Source organism: Salvelinus namaycush, chromosome 1 (genome assembly GCF_016432855.1).
Source record: "Salvelinus namaycush isolate Seneca chromosome 1, SaNama_1.0, whole genome shotgun sequence".
Lineage (NCBI taxonomy): Eukaryota > Metazoa > Chordata > Actinopteri > Salmoniformes > Salmonidae > Salvelinus > Salvelinus namaycush.
The window spans coordinates 62,443,735-62,461,754 of NC_052307.1; the positions used below are offsets into that span (position 1 = coordinate 62,443,735).

Consider the following 18,020-nt stretch of genomic DNA (forward strand, 5'->3'; position numbering starts at 1 on the left):
CTGATAGGCTGGTGAGGGGAAAACACTGCTGGTGCTGAGTTTTAACAAGTGCTGTCTGAGAGGACCATAAATCAGATTGTCCAGAGCTGCCTGGCTGCCTTGCCTGCCTCCTGTCAACGCCAGATCTGAGGTATCGGGGAGCAGAGTGGAACAGCCAGGCTGGGTGGGAGGGAGAGCTCTGCAACAACAGTAAACAACTGTCTGAAAACAACCAAAACGTGTTCAGGTGTCAGGACACTGACAATTCCTAGGCAACAGACAAATGGATGTGGCCCAAGGTAAAAATGGTTTCTTCCCTGAGTGAGCAGCACAGCATAAAGCATACTAGAGTTGTGTTTCTGGAGGGGTGTTCATTTCCTGGAGTGCTGTGAAAGACTGACTGGTTTGGAGGAGCAGGATACAGCTGGTTGATGTGCATCTCTAAGGGGGAGCTTTGTGCATTCTTTGGCTGCATTCCTCTAATAGCCCCCTGAACTTCACTATGGATCTCTCCAGGACTTCACTTGACTCATGGCACAGGAGAGAATTGCCTCTGTGATGCTCAGGGCATTCAGAAATAGTTTGTAGTAATTGAAGTCTGTGGCTTCAAAGCTGCTCTCCAAGACAAGGGCCTTATAGGTAAACTTGCTTTTCATTGTGCAAACCCGTTTGATATATTGCTTTGCAAAACAAATCCGAGTCTAGAGACATTAAGAGGCTGTGGAGAACAAAAGGATAACCCCTGGTCAGGATGTCACGGGGAGATGGTGCATGAGTTCCCTCATGACTACTGTGGAACAGAAGGTAGAGGACCATACCAAACAATCACAGCGAGGCCCCTGGCCACACTGGTGCTGAATGATGAATGTTGCTGTCATAGAAAGTATCCAGATAATCATCTTCAGCTCAGGGGGTTAAATGGCATCCAGAAAGCATGGCCACAACACAGGTAATAAGATTCACATTGCTTGGAGAAGACATGGCCAACTCATCTATTTCGCCCTCTGGGTCTGGTATTGTTTCCAAGCAGAACAGTAGGATCATAAACAACGATGACTATTAGGGCTGAGCTTTAGTGTCAGCGATGCTGTAAAATGTTACAGCACTGAAGCCTCCTTCAAACCTCTCCCTTTCAAAACACTATCCTCCACTATCCCTTGCTTTCTCATTAACCTTCACTAATTTCTCTCTCTCTCTCTCTGCCCTTACACTCTCTCGCCCTCTTCTGCAGTACCAGCTGCAGTCTCCTCATGATTAGCAGAGTAGTTTTGCTCCGGGCAGTGACTAGTCTGCAGACGTATCAGTCAGGTGATACAGACAGCGTAGTTAGTATGTTATTACATCTTATGACTCCCCGGTATGGCAACTGCTCAGCCTCCGGCCGCAAGGCACTATAGAGGGTAGTACGTATGACCCAGTACATCACTGGGGCCAAGCTTCCTGCCATCCAGGACCTCTATACCAGGCGGTGTCAGAGGAAGGCCCTAAAAATGGTCAAAGACTCCAGCCACCCTAGTCATAGACTGTTCTCTACCACACGGCAAGCGGTACCGGAGCGCCAAGTCTAGGTCCAAGAGGCTTCTAGGTCCCCCCCCCCACACACACACCACTGCCACTCTCTGTTGTCATCTATGCATAGTCACTTTAATTAACTCTACCTACATGTACATACTACCTCAACTAACCGGCATCCCCCTGTATATATTGTTATTTTTTTTTACTGCTGCTCTTTAATTACTTGTTATTTTTATCTCTTATTCTTATCTGTATTTTTTGAAACTGCACTGTTGGTTAGGGGCTCGTAAGTAAGCATTTCACTGTAAGGTCTACACCTGTTGTATTCGGCGCATGTGACCAATAAAATTTGATTTGATTTGAGTATGGAGCAGCAGGTACTAATCTCCCTGACTTTCTACATAACACTTTTCCATGCTGTGACGGCATAAGGCAGAACACACCTTCACATCCAAAACATGACTCTCTGTGTGGTGGAGGCTTCCAGATAGAGAACATGTGTTCTGAAGAGCCCTCTTGGGGGAGAAGTGAACAGCAGAGATTAATAAGAGCCATGTCCAGGTACAGTACATGCAGTCCCCAGAGTAAAATGATTGTAGGTTTAGTCAACACTCTGAAAGCCTGTAAGTCAAAAATCCACAAAATGCTTCTAATGGACAGATCTAAGATAGGGGAGCCTTTTATAAAAGTCAATTTACCAACTCAAAATGATTTCCTAATTAAAAATCTTGATTGGGAAAAAAATGATAACTTATTACAGTATGCCATATCAGTGTGATACATCTGTAATTAGGGATTTCAATTCCTCAATCACTTTCTTTCCTATTCTGGTATGAGCATTTAAAGGTGCCACCCACCCTATCATGACTTTGCAGAACGCTGTGGATAGATCAACTTCTGAAACCATGACAACCATGCAGAATAGTGGGGAGTCAGTCTGTCACTTTCCCACCACAACGCCTGATAGGATCAAAAGGAAAAACAAGAAACCAAGATCCCAGAAATGTTCCATATGCACAAAAAGCTTGTGCTGGGAACAATAAAAGACCATTCTAAAAGGTGCAGTTTTGTCACAACACAATGCCACAGATGTCTCAAGCTTTGAGGGAGTACACAATTGGTATGCTGACTGCAGGAATGTCCACCAGAGCTGTTGCCAGAGAATTTAATGTTAATTTCTCTACCATAAGCCACCTCCAACGTCATTTTAAAGTATTTGGCAGTACGCCCAACTGGCCTCACAACTGCAGACCACGTGTAACCATGCCAGCCCAGGACTTCACATCCAGCTTCTTCACCTGCGGGATTGTCTGAGACCAGCCACCAGGACAACTGATGAAACTGAGGAGTATTAATATCTGTAATAAAGCCCTTTTGTGGGGAAAAACATTCTGATTGGCTGGGCCTGGCTTCCCAGTGGGTGGGCCTATGCCCTCCCAGGCCCACCCATGGCTGTGCCCCTGCCCAGTCATGTGAAATCTATAGATTAGGGCCTAATGTATTTATTTCAATTGACTGATTTCCTTTTATAAACCGTAACTCAGTAAAATGGTTGAAATTGTTGCATGTTGCGTTTTTTTCTTTTGTGTTATTGACTGTACGTTTGTTTATGTGTAACTCCGTGTTGTTGTTTTTGTCGCACTGCTTTGCTTTTTCTTGGCCAGGTTGCAGTTGTAAATGAGAACTTGTTCTCAACTGGCCTACCTGGTTAAATAAAGATGAAATAAAATAAATCAAAATAAATTTGTTCAGTATAAAATAAATGTTGTCCTGTCTTCAAGCAAGTCCGAGGTGGCTGTTCAACAAAGGCTGTTTTCTGAACACAAGGGAGCCCATTTATTAAATGTCCTCTTGTTAACAGTACACTTGTAGAAAAAAAGGTGCTATCTAAAATCAATAAGGGTTCTTTGGCTGTCTCCATAGGATAACCCTTTGAAGATCACTATTGTTCCAGGTAGAACCCTTTTGGTTTCAGGTAGAACCCTTTCTAATTAGGGTTCTACATGGAACCCAAAAGAGTTCTACCTGGAAACAAAATGGGTTCTCCTATGGGTACAGCTGAAGAACCCTTTTGGAACCTTTTTTTCTAAGAGTGTACTGTACAGAATCATGTACCAAACCAGGACTGCTGAACACTCACTACATTTCTAATAAACTTCCTTTTCTGAGTTTCTATCGTTTTTTAAAGGTCTTCATTAACATTCTCTGATTACAGGCAAAATTCACTTCTTAAAGAATGTTGGGCACATTGAGTAGAAGCCAAGATCAAAGAGGGAGTGAATAAGTATCTATGCCATCCTTCTGAGAAACAACACTGTGAGTCATCTGGTGGGCACAGGGTCAACTTTCAAATAAGTGGAGGGTTTTTCTAACAAGAAAAAATGGATAGAATCAAACATATAGTCAGTCCCCTACTGTTCAAACAGGCTTTCCTCGCACTGCCCTCTCTGCTGGAAAGGCCAATTATTTTGCAACTTCAAAACCGGAATGACGCAAGAACATGTTTGCAGGCAGCAATTTCAGCTACAAAATGAAGCAAAGAAAGGATGGCATTTACTTTTATTGTCTAGTGCACACAACCAAAACTTTACTTCCGCTTTTAACCCAACCCCTCTGAATCAGAGAGGTTGGCTCTGTCATTTGAACTAGCCACCTGACCAACACAATGTAATTCAATCAAATCACATGACACACTGTATCTCCTTGACTGTTTCTACTCAAATAACAACATGTCAGCCTTACCAGAGAAACTATTCACATTTCCTGGAATGGATAAATGGGACTAAACACCTCCCTCTGCAACTGGATCCTGGATCCCCCAGCCACCCCAGTCATAGACTGTTCTCTCTACTACCGCATGGCAAGCGGTACCGGAGTGCCAAGTCTAGGACAAAAAGGCTTCTCAACAATTTTTACCCCCAAGCCATAAGACTCCTGAACAGGTAATCAAATGGCTACCCGGACTATTTGCACTGTGTGCCCCCCCCGAACCCCTCGTTTACGCTGCTGCTATTCTCTGTTTATCATATATGCATAGTCACTTTAACTATACATTCATGTACATACTACCTCAATTGGCCCAACCAACCAGTGATCCCGCACATTGGCTAACCGGGCTATCTGAATTGTGTCCCGCCACCCGCCACCCACCACCTACCACCCGCCAACCCCTCTTTTACGCTACTGCTACTCTCTGTTCATCATATATGCATAGTCACTTTAACCATATCTACATGTACATACTACCTCAATCAGCCTGACTAACCGGTGTCTGTATGTAGCCTCGCTACCTTTATAGCCTCGCTACCGTTATTTTTCACTGTCTTTTTACTGTTGTTTTTATTTCTTTACTTACCTATTTTTCACCTAATACCTTTTTTGCACTATTGGTTAGAGCCTGTAAGTAAGCATTTCACTGTAAGGTCTACACCTGTTGTATTTGGTGCACGTGACAAATAAACTTTGATTTGATTTGAAATGTACAGTAGTGTCTTAGACATTGGATAGGAAGGACAGAAATAATTACATTTGTCTATTCATTTTTTCACTTGAGACAGATTTAGGTGAATATCTGTATGTATACTGTATATGTGTATAAAGAAATATAACTGAGTGGAGGTAAACACCAGTAATATGAATGGAGAGGAAAAGCTTCGGAAAGCCTTTCACTATTCTATAAGCAGGGGATCTTGTGAATAATTAAACCACCAATCATCTACCTCATAGCAGCAGGAGTGTAGTCTCAATAAATGACTCTATGACCCTCCGTGCTGAGCTGCCTGCTAACCACTAGCAGTTCCACTACCAAGTCCACAGAAATAGCAGCATGTGTGAAACACCCAAATGTCACATTTGTGTTTCTTTACAAACAGAGTTGGTGACAGTGTAGAAACAGAAAGAGGAAAACAGACACCCAGAGAGATGCACTGGCAGAGATGGAGAGGAGAAATTGATGTATGGAATTCATGTGGGCGTGAATGTGAACGTCGCATAACTGCAGCCATCAAAACCAGCAACCGGTCTTAACGGCCCACCTGCCATCTGCAGGCCAAACCAACGTCCACTAACAACAGTGACAATCAACAGATGACACTCCATCCAAGATGTTTCCATACCAACTTCTCTAAAACTTCCCTACCCATCTGTGTTTCCTTAGTGACCGTGTGGATCATTCCCAGATTGTAGACCTGCCAGTCAAAGACATCATGCCAGATGTGTTCAGGGAAATGTCCCTGCCCACCAGCTGTCCCCTTACCTCCTCCAGTGCCCACAGGGAGTCCACCACAGGTTTGATCTTCTTCTGGTTGTAGAGGGAGAAGAGTTTCTCCACCACCGTTTTTACCTGCCCACACCTGCCCTGCTTGAACAGGAGGTTGAGCAGCGAGAATCCAGCAATGACCTTGTTCTCCTCGTAGAGTTTAATAGGGTTCACCTTCTCAACCTGCCACCACTGGGGAGTCAAACCAGAGACACACACATCACTTACCCCAATAACTAATTTGTGTTTCATTGTAAGTAATGAATGTTCGATAAATATTAAACAGACTGTTCCATTCTGTAAACTCAGTGACAGACTCAGCATTTCTAACTCACAGATTTTGCAAGGCTGAAGAAACTCTTTGTTTCCCCAGTAACCATGTTTGATGAGCCTGAAAACACAAAAACAAAGACACAAGCTTATAGAGAGAGACAGGGTCGTGGTGTTAACTGTTGGGCTGAAGTGATGGGTGAACCGTAAAGAGCCGTGAGGTGAAGAGGGGTTATTGTGGGAGAGGAGTGGTTGCCTCCTTTAGATCTGGCACAGCTAATGAACTCTGTCCACAGTCATATTATTCATTGATTCATGCCGCACTAGTGTTACAACTCCACGACTGTCATACTGACAGAAACACTAATTCTACATTATCTGAAACCCAAGAAGACTCTTGTAATTAAACAATTCAGATGTAGATAAAAGCCAGGGGTAGTAGTAAAATATAGTAAAATATATTCAGGTGACATTTTTAATCCATTTGAATGAACCTACATTTCGCACTGAATCACAACGCACGCCTGGTTTTCAATGAGGTTAAATTCTGTCCAGATTGACTATTGAGTAGATGGAGGGATATTACCTCAAAATAATAGAACCATCTGTATTCTAAGTGTCCTTAGACGAGGTGAAAGTCTGAAGAGCTTGAGCCTATATCTTACAAGAAACTTTAAAAAATATTTGTGGTCTAAGCTATGTCATAGGAAACAGTGCCTTCAGAAAGTATTCACACCAGTTGACTTTTTCCACATTTTGTTGTGTTACAGCCTGAATTTAAAATAGATTAAATTACAATTTTTCGTCACTGGCCTAAACACAATAAAGTACCCCATAATGTCAAAGTAAAATGTAATTTTTTAAAATGTATTTCGTAATGAAAAGCTGAAATGATATGGGTATGCTTGTAATCGTTAAGGACTGGGGAGTTTTTCAGAATACAAAAGAAACAGAATGGAGCTAAGCACAGGCAAATCCTACAGGAAAACCTGGTTCCACCAGACACTTGTGGATGAATTCACCTTTCAGCAGGACAATAATCTAAAACACAAGGCCAAATCTACACTGAAGTTGCTTACCAAGAAGACAGTGTATATTTCTGAATGGCCAAGTTACCGTTTTGACTTAAATCTGCTTGAAAATCTATGGGAAGACTTGAAAATGGTTGTTTTGTAATGATCAACAACCAATTTTTTTAAAGAATAATGGGTACATATTGTACAATCCAGGTTTGCAAAGCTCTTAATAGACTTACCCAGAAAGACTCACAGTTGTAATTGCTGCCAAATGTGATTCTAACATGTATTGACTCAGGAGTGTGAATACTTATGTAAATTAGATATTTCTGTATTTCATTTTGAATGAATTTGCTAACATTTCTAAAAAAAGAATTTACTTTGTCATTGTGGGGTATTGTGTGTAGATGGGTGAGAAAACATATATATTTAATCAATTTTGAATTCAGGCTGTAAAACAAAAAGATATGGAATGAGACAAGCGGTATGAATACTTCTTGAAGGCACTGTATATGTATTGCACAAGTACAATGGTGCCTAACCTATATACAATACCTGTCAGTAAGTTTGAAATGTTCTAAATTAAAAATGTCACTCAAGATACTTCATCATTCACAGACTAACACCACATCATATCTCAAGAGTCTTATGTGCGATACTGGTGGCACAATGTAGCAAATTTAAGAGTAGCATCCTGATAGGACACCAACCGTAGAGGATGTAGGTTCCCAGAGGCCTCAGCAGACCGAGGCCTTTACCAGTGTTCTCCCCAGACAGACAGTCCAGGACGATGTCCACTCCCTCTGGAGAGATCCTACCAAATACAGGAAATTCAATTAACAATAATCAACATGTTCCTCATTTACAGACAGCCTCAACTGCAGGCTTCATCAGAAGCCTATCAATCTATTAGTCATTCAATGTTTAGCTCAGATTTCAATAGTTACATTTATATATTTTTAGCAAATACTAAACAATCCAGTTAATTGACATTTCGATCAGCCTTTTGTTCAATCAAATTCCACTCTTGATTTCAAGTGATACAGTATTCAAAGACATATAAGCATTGGACAGGTTAACCATCGGTGTGGTTTTTCATGGCATGACTCACTTAAGAGCACCAATGTGAAAGAAAGAATGAGAGCAATGTTCTGATCAAGGGGTCCAAATGCCTTCCTTTCTGCCTGGTGGCCTGACCGCCTGCTTGGCTAAACTGCTCGGTGGTCTTATGATGCCCATGGCCTTGCATATTGTAAAAGGGGCGACTTAAGACCAATTTAATTTTGCTTTGCTCTTGATCCTGAAAGGAATGTGGGGCCACAGAGATGAAAGGCTTATTAATCTGCCTCTCCCTCTGATATGGCTGTATTTACTACCATTGTGATATGCAAGCAGACAGTATTCTCCCTCTGTCAATAAGTACTGAGGGGGAACCAAGGATTAGGCTCCTTAAGAAAGAAACTCAAGAGGAAAGCTTGGTTGAATGTATGCATTTATAAAGCACTTCAGAATAAATTCAGAATGTGATTATCGGATGGACATGCTTTAAGCCTCCTGACTGCATGACTCACCTCCAAAACACTATTCCTATTAGACAGTAGACATGAAGTTGGCCTTGGCATAGAGGGTTATTTTCTGATTGTCTCCTATTGAGGAGGCAGCATCCCTATGGATTGCACTGATTGCCAATCAAACATGATAATTAGTGATGGGTGACAAAATCCATATAGTTACATATCGGGATATTATTTTTGACAATATATCATATCGTTTTGACAATATCGCAATATTATTTTTGCGCTAGTTGTCTGTACCTGCACCAAAACTCCAGTATTTTTCCTCCAGAGATTGTTCTCCATCGTCTTTTTAAATAGGGAGCCAATTTGTTTTAAGCACTTTTATTTCCATGTCTAATCAAAACTCGTTTTCTCATGGCTCTCACTTGTCCCTCTGCAACAAACATATGGTGAGTAATATGTTTGGAAAAGACAAGACAACGACATGCAGTGTGATCTGAATGGGCATAGTATTTATGAGGCATCAGGGCGCTTTCCTGATTGGCCCAGCTGTTCCACGTCCCCAGCAGACAGCCTGTTGCAGGTTGCCTTCAGAGAGCCTCTGAGCACTGCCTCACACACTGCCGTTGCTCTCGGAGACGAGCTGTGTGTTGCCATGGGGACCGCAGCCACACACATCCAAATATGGCATCAACTAACATCTGCATCCTCCCTGAGCTCTACATGCTCTGTGTTCTACGTTATCACATTATCATTGTCAATTCATATGTACATATCAAATTGCACATTATAAACCAAAAGAGATTCTTAGTAATTATGTGAAATTATATCTAAACATATTTTAATAAACCTGTAAGATCCAATGAAATTACACATTTGCTAACAAATTAGTCTTATTCATAAAAATTGTGCAGAACAATTACCTCTGCAGCTCTATGTTTAGAAGAAAGATTTTATCCCAATAATTGTTATTGTAGAACAACAAACAAACCTTACTTTTTAACTTCTTGTACATAATCAATGTTTCTGTCGAAGAGGTGGGTCACAGAGTCCTTGATGGCTTCATGTTTGAAAGATGAGGCCGTTCCAAACACAGTGACACTGGGTATAGTGGAGCACAGCTGAGCCACAGCTTGACCCTGAAAAACACCGCACAATCCCAGTCAGACTCTCCAAGACACAATTACACAAGGACAATCCAGACAATGACATTTCCACAGGTTATGCATCACAGCTTTACCAACCATAATCCATATTTGATATGAAAAAGAATTATAATAATTATTCTCATCCTGTTCTAATCATTCAACACACTAGGTAAAGACAGTAAATGTTTTCTTGTCCATCTCCACTACAGTATGGTACTACATGCGTGAATTAAACAACAGAGTTATACCCTATTGTGTGCATCAGTCTGAAATCTGAGCAGTCGCTCTACTGTTGTTCATGAATTACAGTCTGTAGGAGCATCTCTAGAGTATAGTTACATATCTAGTTATGTTTAATTATTAAAGCTGGGAATCACTAACAGTGCTTTCGCTAAAGGGAAATGTGCTACATGAGCCTGATAATTCAATGTCTTGTAAAATAAAAAAAATAAAAAGTCTGAAGAGTCTGTGTGCATATATACTGTAACCAGCACAGCCCAGACACTCTCTATCTTCAAGCACAGTCACATCTTTCCTAGATGTCGTTTTCTCAGCCACATCTCACCATCATCTTCAATCATGAATACAGCATTATGTAAAACAGCATCTGAGCTGTCTGATAATAGCCACACGCTATTACCCTCAAGAGCCACCAGAGATACACACCTTGGCGGTATCTATAGTAACATCACTGATATCATTTTCAGATGCTGTGTTTTTCTTTCCACCTCCTTTCGGGAGTTGACTTACCACACCCCCTCCTGCTGAATGGACCAATACTGACATCCCCTCTCGGAGATTGGCAACCTCAAACAGCATCATGTAGGCAGCCACGAAGTTCATGGAGAAGGCTGCTGCCTCAGGAAATGTCATATCATCAGGCATGTTATAGACGTAATCCAGCGGTGTGCAAACCACCTCTGCCCAGGCGTTGTAATTTACAAAAGCCATAACCCGGTCTCCTATCTGGAGAGAGGAAAGGGTAAGCTATAAAATATGATAAATGCACATTTTGGAGGTGACATGTTTACAGGTTTGTTTTAGAAATGCACCAAACCTCACATGCTACTCTGACCAATGAATTTCAAAAAATCAACATTAACCATTTCAAACTGTGACACAAATCAATATTTTGGGGGGTAAAAATGCAAAGTGAGATCAATATAAACTCAGCAAAAAAAGAAACGTCCTCTCACTGCCAACTGTGTTTATTTTCAGCAAACTTAACATGTGTAAATATTTGTATGAACATAACACGATTCAACAACTGAGACATAAACTGAACAAGTTCCACAGACATGTGACTAACAGAAATTGAATAATGTGTCCCTGAACAAAGGGGGGGTCAAAATCAAAAGTAACAGTCAGTATCTGGTGTGGCCTCCAGCTGCATTAAGTAATGCAGTGCATCTCCTCCTCATGGACTGCACCAGATTTGCCAGTTCTCGCTGTGAGATGTTACCCCACTCTTCCACCAAGGCACGTGCAAGTTCCCAGACATTTCTTGGGGGAATGGCCCTAGCCCTCACCCTCCGATCCAACAGGTCCCAGACGTGCTCAATGGGATTGAGATCCGGGCTCTTCGCTGGCCATGGCAGAACACTGACATTCCTGTCTTGCAGGAAATCACGCACAGAACGAGCAGTATGGCTGGTGGCATTGTCATGCTGGAGGTTCATGTCAGGATGAGCCTGCAGGAAGGGTACCACATGAGGGAGGAGGATGTCTTCCCTGTAACGCACAGCTGTGAGATTGCCTGCAATGACAAGCTCAGTCCAATGATGCTGTGACACACTGCCCCAGACCATGACGGACCCTCCACCTCCAAATCGAGCCCACTCCAGAGTACGGGCCTCGGTGTAACGCTCATTCCTTCGACTATAAACGTGAGTCCGACCATCACCCCTGGTGAGACAAAACCGCAACTCGTCAGTGAAGAACACTTTTTGCCAGTCCTGTCTGGTCCAGCGACAGTGGGTTTGTGCCATAGGCGACGTTGTTGCCGGTGATGTCTGGTGAGGACCTGCCTTTCAACAGGCCTACAAGCCCTCAGTCCAGCCTCTCTCAGCCTATTGCGGACAGTCTGAGCACTGATGGAGGAATTGTGCATTCCTGGTGTAACTCGGGCAGTTGTTGTTGCCATCCTGTACCTGTCCCGCAGGTGTGATGTTCGGATGTACCGATCCTGTGCAGGTGTTGTTGCACGTGGTCTGCCACTGCGAGGACGATCAGCTGTCCGTCCTGTCTCCCTGTAGCACTGTCTTAGTCAACTCACAGTACGGACATAGCAATTTATTGCCGTGGCCACATCTGCAGTCCTCATGCCTCCTTGCAGCATGCCTAAGGCACGTTCACACAGATGAGCAGGGATCCTGGGCATCTTTCTTTTGGTGTTTATCAGAGTCAGTAGAAAGGCCTCTTTAGTGTCCTAAGTTTTCATAACTGTGACCTTAATTGTCTACCGTCTGTAAGCTGTTATTGTCTTAACGGCCGTTCCATTGGTGCATGTTCATTAATTGTTTATGGGAATGTATGGGAAACAGTGTTTAAACCCTTTACAATGAAGATCTGTGAAGTTATTTGGATTTTTACGAATTATCTTTGAAAGACAAGGTCCTGAAAAAGGGACATTTATTTTTTTGCTGAGTTTAGTTGTGCTACTAATCCACAACATAATATCTGTGACATACTGTGATCTAGATTCACTGACCTCAAATCCCTTTGTGTTTTCTCCCATCGCCTCCACTATTCCAGAACACTCAAATCCAGGGACAACTGGAGTTTTCGGAGGACTGTCAATATTACCTTGACGCACCATAAGATCCAGGAAGTTCAAGCCACTGCAACAGTAAATGTCTCATTGATATTAACCTCACAATCAAGCAAAGTTATTTATTTTTAACTTATGAGATTGGAGAAGACACAATATTGCATGATGGACATTTTCACTATTTGATAAATGTTACTTAGACTTAAAATGTATGAATAAATAAATGCCTGAGCAGTGATAAGCACAACACAAGCTGTTTGATATCTACAAACTCATGCTTGAATTCCAGACTATTAAAAGGGGCTACAGTTCCAAGGCCATGGTGATTCACATGCACTGAACAATAAATAGCCAATCTGTGATAGAGCATATCTGTAACAGGCTCTCCCTTTTGTGGAAAAATTGCTTCTCACTTGTTGAAGGTATAGTTTGTGTATTTCAATATTATCAATAAAACAATATTGTTGGACTGAAGACAATTATCCAATCCCTCATCAGAATCTACTTACTAAATGCCAAGTAGGCGATCATAAGAAAATAGAGCACAAATACCACAAGTGTAGGACTTTGCATGAGCCAGTTGTAATGAGAAAATCTATTTCAACTTGAGGTATTTACAGTAACTATTCCCCCAATAAAAGTTCATTAAGATGATCAGTCAAAAACAAGCCAAGCAAATACTTTTATCAAGACAAATTTGAATTAATTCCAACATTGCAGGTGTTTTTGCTTTTCATTTGCATGACTGCTCCACAGACAGTCCTTATTCATCATCTTCTACAGACAGTGAAACATCAGAGGACATGTGGCTTCATGAATGCAATGAGTCCTTTTCTCGTGTCACTTTTACAAACTACACAGGTCGAGTTTAACCTACTTTAATTCAAGGTTTATTCATGGCTCGCCCATACTGAATCAGAATCTGCAACATGTTGCAATACACTTATGAATGTGGTAACTTCGCATCATTGATATTTTAAGATCATATAGGCAGGCATCAACGTAACAATTAATCAACAGTTTAATATGCAACGTTTACCATGCTTTGACGCGAATTTTCACTTCTCCCTCCTGTGGCTCAGGCATCGCCTTCTTGGTTACCCGGAGTTTGTTGAGACCCCCGAAACCGGACAGTATTACGGCTCGCATTTCTTTGGCATCTCCTGCAGATACTACAGTTTCTGTTTCTTTTGCTCCATTCTTCTCTATCATGTGCTCAGTTTCCTCTGTCATCTCCGTTCCTTCTTTAGCCATGTCGGTGGGCTTCATGGGGCTGGAAGGGGATGCTCTAGATTGTAACTGGTCCTTCCTTCCTTCCAAGTTCAGAATGCGCAGTATGAGCCGAATCAGTTCTCTTTTGGAAGAGGGAGAGGCTATTCCGAATAAAGATGTTTATAAATCTTGGATTGCTGATGTTGTGTATTGGCCAATGAGAGGATTTGAAGCCACCACTCGGCCATATTGGCACTCCTCAATTACATGTTTCAAGGACAACATTACATGTATTTAAGTATTGTTTTGTTGTAGTGGGGATAGTAACATTATTCATCTCTAAAATATATACTTTAAGTATTTAAAAATATATATTTTATTCGTTTTTTTACGTTTAGCTCACATAATATAATTTAAAGTTTGCATTCAGTTGTCTGTAATATAATAAACGTGGCAAAAACGAATGTAGACATTAATACATGTATTTATGTAGCTTCCAAAATATTTGTTTTACACTGGTGGGGAAGTGCCAAGATGGAGGTACAGAACCTTAAACTTAGCGCCCCCTTATAGTCATCTAGTGTATATATATAAATCATTAACATGGACACGCCTGGTGCCCAAATTGACCACGTATGTCGCGCAGTTGAGAGTCGAGTGGAGACGATGATGAGCCTAGTTTATGATGAGCCTAGTTTATGCTGACCAGCTGGCAAAACAGCAGCATGGAATTGGCACTAATTAAAACTTGTAAAAGAAAGTGATGTTTATTTCAATGGACGAGTGGGAAATAACTTATAGTATTGGTCACCATATGGATGTCAGCTAACGTAACGACAAGGCCGTAGGAATGTCCAGTACAACGGTTTTGTATTGAGGTGCTCCCCCACTGGGCAGTAGTTGCTTCACGGGCCAGTTGTATCACATGTCGCTAACGTGGTGAATTTGTTCCATCCCACGGGATTATATTTAGATTAGGATAGCAGCCTACACGATAAAAAACTTCAAGATGTCACCGTGATACAGTCTACTGCCCAATTCGGAAAATTTGTGCTGCAAAGCTGGCAACACAACAACACGCCATTCAGTAAGGAGAGAAGTGGGTAGCTAGATAGTGTCGCAATATCAGGCCAGGCTGGCAGCAAAGGTACATTTATTGTAGTGATTTTCACCGAAAATGTGGCCTACAACTACGGCATTAACATCAACATTTTTGTAAACATTTATAAATACATTTAAAAAAAATAACAATTATTCCTTTACACATATGATTCTGATAATGAAATTGTGTTCTGTGGGTGTCACTGCGTAGGCTGATACCCCGTTTCATGGGTGCACAATCCATAGGTAAGGATGTACAATATACATTACCAGTCAAAAGTTTGGACACATCTACTCATTCAAGGGTTTTCTTTATTTTTACTATTTTCTACATTGTAGAATAATATTGAAGACATAAAACTATGAAATAACACATATGGAATCATGTAGTAATAAAACAAGTGTTAAACAAATCAAAATATATTTTATATTTGAGATTCTTCAAAGTAGTCACCCTTTGCCTTGATGACAGCTTTGCACACTCCTGGCATTTGGTTCCCACATATGCTGAGTACTTGTTGGCTGCTTTTCTTTCACTCTACGGTCCAACTCATTCCAAACCTTCTCAATTGGGTTGAGGTCAGGTGAATGTGGAGGTCAGGTCATCTGATGCAGCACCATCACTCTCCTTCTTGGTCAAATAGCCCTTACACAGCCTGGAGATGTGTTTTGGGTCATTGTCCTGTTGAAAAACAAATGATAGTCCGACTAATCGCAAACCAGATAGGATGGTGTATCGCTGCAGAATGCTGTGGAAGCCATGCTGGTTAAGTGTGCCTTGAATTCTAAATAAATCACTGACAGTGTCACAAGCAAAGAACCGCCACACCATCACACCTCCTCCATGCTTCACGGTGGGAACCACACATGCAGAGATTATCCGTTCACCTACTCCGCGTCTCACCAAGACACGGCGGTTGGAACCAAAAATCTAAAATTTGGACTCATCAGACCAAAGGAGAGATTTCCACCGGTCTAATGTCCATTGCTCGTGTTTCTTGGCCCAAGCAAGTCTCTTCTTATTATTGGTGTCCTTTAGTAGTGGTTTCTTTGCAGCAATTCAACCATGAAGGCCTGATTCACACATTCTCCTCTGAACAGTTAATTTTGAGATGTGTCTGTTACTGGAACTCTGTGAAGCATTTATATGGGCTGCAATCTGAGGTGCAGTTAACTCTAATGAACTTAACCTCTGCAGCAGAAGTAACTCTGGGTCTTCCTTTCCTGTGGTGGTCCTCATGAGAGCCAGTTTCATCATAGAGCTTGATGGCTTTTGTACCTGCACTTGAAGAAACTTTCAAAGTTTTTGACATTTTCCGGATTGACAGACCTTCATGTCTTAAAGTAATGATGGACTGTCGTTTCTCTTTGCTTATTTGAGCTGTTCTTAACATAATATGGACTTGGTACCACCCATACCTTGTCAAAACACAACTGATTGGCTCAAAAACATTAAGAAGGAAAGAAATCCCACAAATTAACTTTCAACAAGGCACACCTGTTAATTGAAATGCATTCCAGGTGACTACCCCATGAAGCTGGTTGAGAGAATAGTGTGCAAAGCTGTCATCAAGGCAAAGGGTGGCTAATTTGAAGAATCTCAAATATATAATATATTTTCATTTTTTTAACACTTATTTTGGTTACTACAACAATGTAGAAAATAGTAAAAATAAAGAAAAACCCTTGAATGAGTAGGTGTGTCCAGTCTTTTGACTGGTACTGTAACGGGCGTCGTCGTCGGATGAGGAATAATCGGACCAAAGCGCAGCGTGAGTGTTCATGCTTTTTATTTCAACTGAACACTATAACAAAGAGAATGAATGAAACCGAAACAGTCCTGTCAGGTGCAGAAACACAAAACAGTTAATAACTACCCACAAAGCATCGGTGGGGAAAAGCTACCTAAGTATGATTCCCAATCAGAGACAACGATAGTCAGCTGTCCCTGATTGAGAACCATACCCGGCCAAAACAAAGAAATACAAAACATAGAAAAAATAACATAGAATGCCCACCCAAATCACACCCTGACCAAACCAAAATAGAGACATAAAAAGCTCTCTAAGGTCAGGGCGTGACAGTACCCCCCCAAAGGTGCGGACTCCGGCCGCAAAACCTGAACCTATAGGGGAGGGTCTGGGTGGGCATTTCTCCGCAGTGGCGGTGCGGGACATAGACCTCGCTCCACCTCTGGCTTGGCCCACTTTGGTGGCGCCTCTAGTGCGAGGACCCTCGTAGCGGGCCCCGGACTGGGCACCCTCATAGCGGGCCCCGGACTGGGGACCCTCGTTGGAGGCCCCGGACTAGAGGGCGTCACTGGAGGCCCCGGGCTGGAGTGCGTCTCTGGAGGCCCCGGGCTGGAGGCCGTCTCTGGAGGCCCCGGGCTGGAGGCCGTCTCTGGAGGCCCCGGGCTGGAGGCCGTCTCTGGAGGTCCCGGGCTGGAGGCCGTCTCTGGAGGCCGTCTCTGGAGACCCCGGGCTGGAGGCCGTCTCTGGAGGCTCCGGGCTGGAGGCCGTCTCTGGAGGCTCCGGGCTCACCGGGCTGGGGAGACACACAGGAGACCTGACTCTAGGAGCAGGCACAGGACTCACCAGGCTGGGGAGACATACAGGAGGCCTCTTCTTTGGCCGAGGCACCGGATACACTGGGCCGTGGAGGCGCACTGGCGATCTCGAGCGCAGAGCTGGCACCACCCGTTCTGGCTGGATGCCCACTTCCACCCGGCAAATGCGGGATGCTGGCACGAGCACAACGGCCTGTGAATGCTCGGCCGAGACACAGTGTGCATCACCCCATAGCACGGGGCCTGACCAGTCACATGCTCGCCACGGTAAGCACGGGGAGTTGGCTCAGGTTGCCAACCTGACTCTGCCGAACTCACCGTGTGCCCCCCCAAAACATTTTTTGGGGGGGCTTCCTCTCGGGCTTCCTTGCCAGCCGTGTTCCCTCATAACATAGCCGCTCCGCTTAGCTGCTTCCTTCGCCTTCCTCTCTGCTTCTACCTGCTCCCAAGGCAGGTGATCCTTCCCAGCCAGGATCTCCTCCCACGTCCAGGATCCCTTGCCATTTAAAATGTCCTCCCATGTCCAGTCCTCCTTCTTACCACTCTGCTTGGTCCTTTGGTGGTGGGTAGTTCTGTAACTGGTGTCGTTGTCGGATGAGGAATAATCGGACCAAAGCCCAGCGTGGTAAGTGTTCATGCTTTTTATTTCAACTGAACACTATAACAAA

The 18,020-nt window shown here is 42.9% G+C and overlaps 1 protein-coding gene across 1 annotated transcript in view; it reads right to left on the reverse strand.

Moving 5' to 3' along the window:
* Positions 1–13,727, reverse strand: part of LOC120056103 (synaptic vesicle membrane protein VAT-1 homolog-like) — a 35,220-nt gene extending 21,493 nt beyond the window's left edge. Inside the window, exons 1-7 of the mRNA XM_039004274.1 lie at positions 13,513–13,727; positions 12,414–12,543; positions 10,454–10,669; positions 9,552–9,694; positions 7,749–7,852; positions 6,088–6,143; positions 5,750–5,944 (exon numbers count right to left, since the gene is read on the reverse strand). Of these exons, the coding sequence (XP_038860202.1) occupies positions 5,750–5,944; positions 6,088–6,143; positions 7,749–7,852; positions 9,552–9,694; positions 10,454–10,669; positions 12,414–12,543; positions 13,513–13,727 (1,059 nt within the window). The remainder of the gene's footprint in view (positions 1–5,749; positions 5,945–6,087; positions 6,144–7,748; positions 7,853–9,551; positions 9,695–10,453; positions 10,670–12,413; positions 12,544–13,512) is intronic.
* Between the last annotated feature and the right edge of the window lie 4,293 nt (positions 13,728–18,020).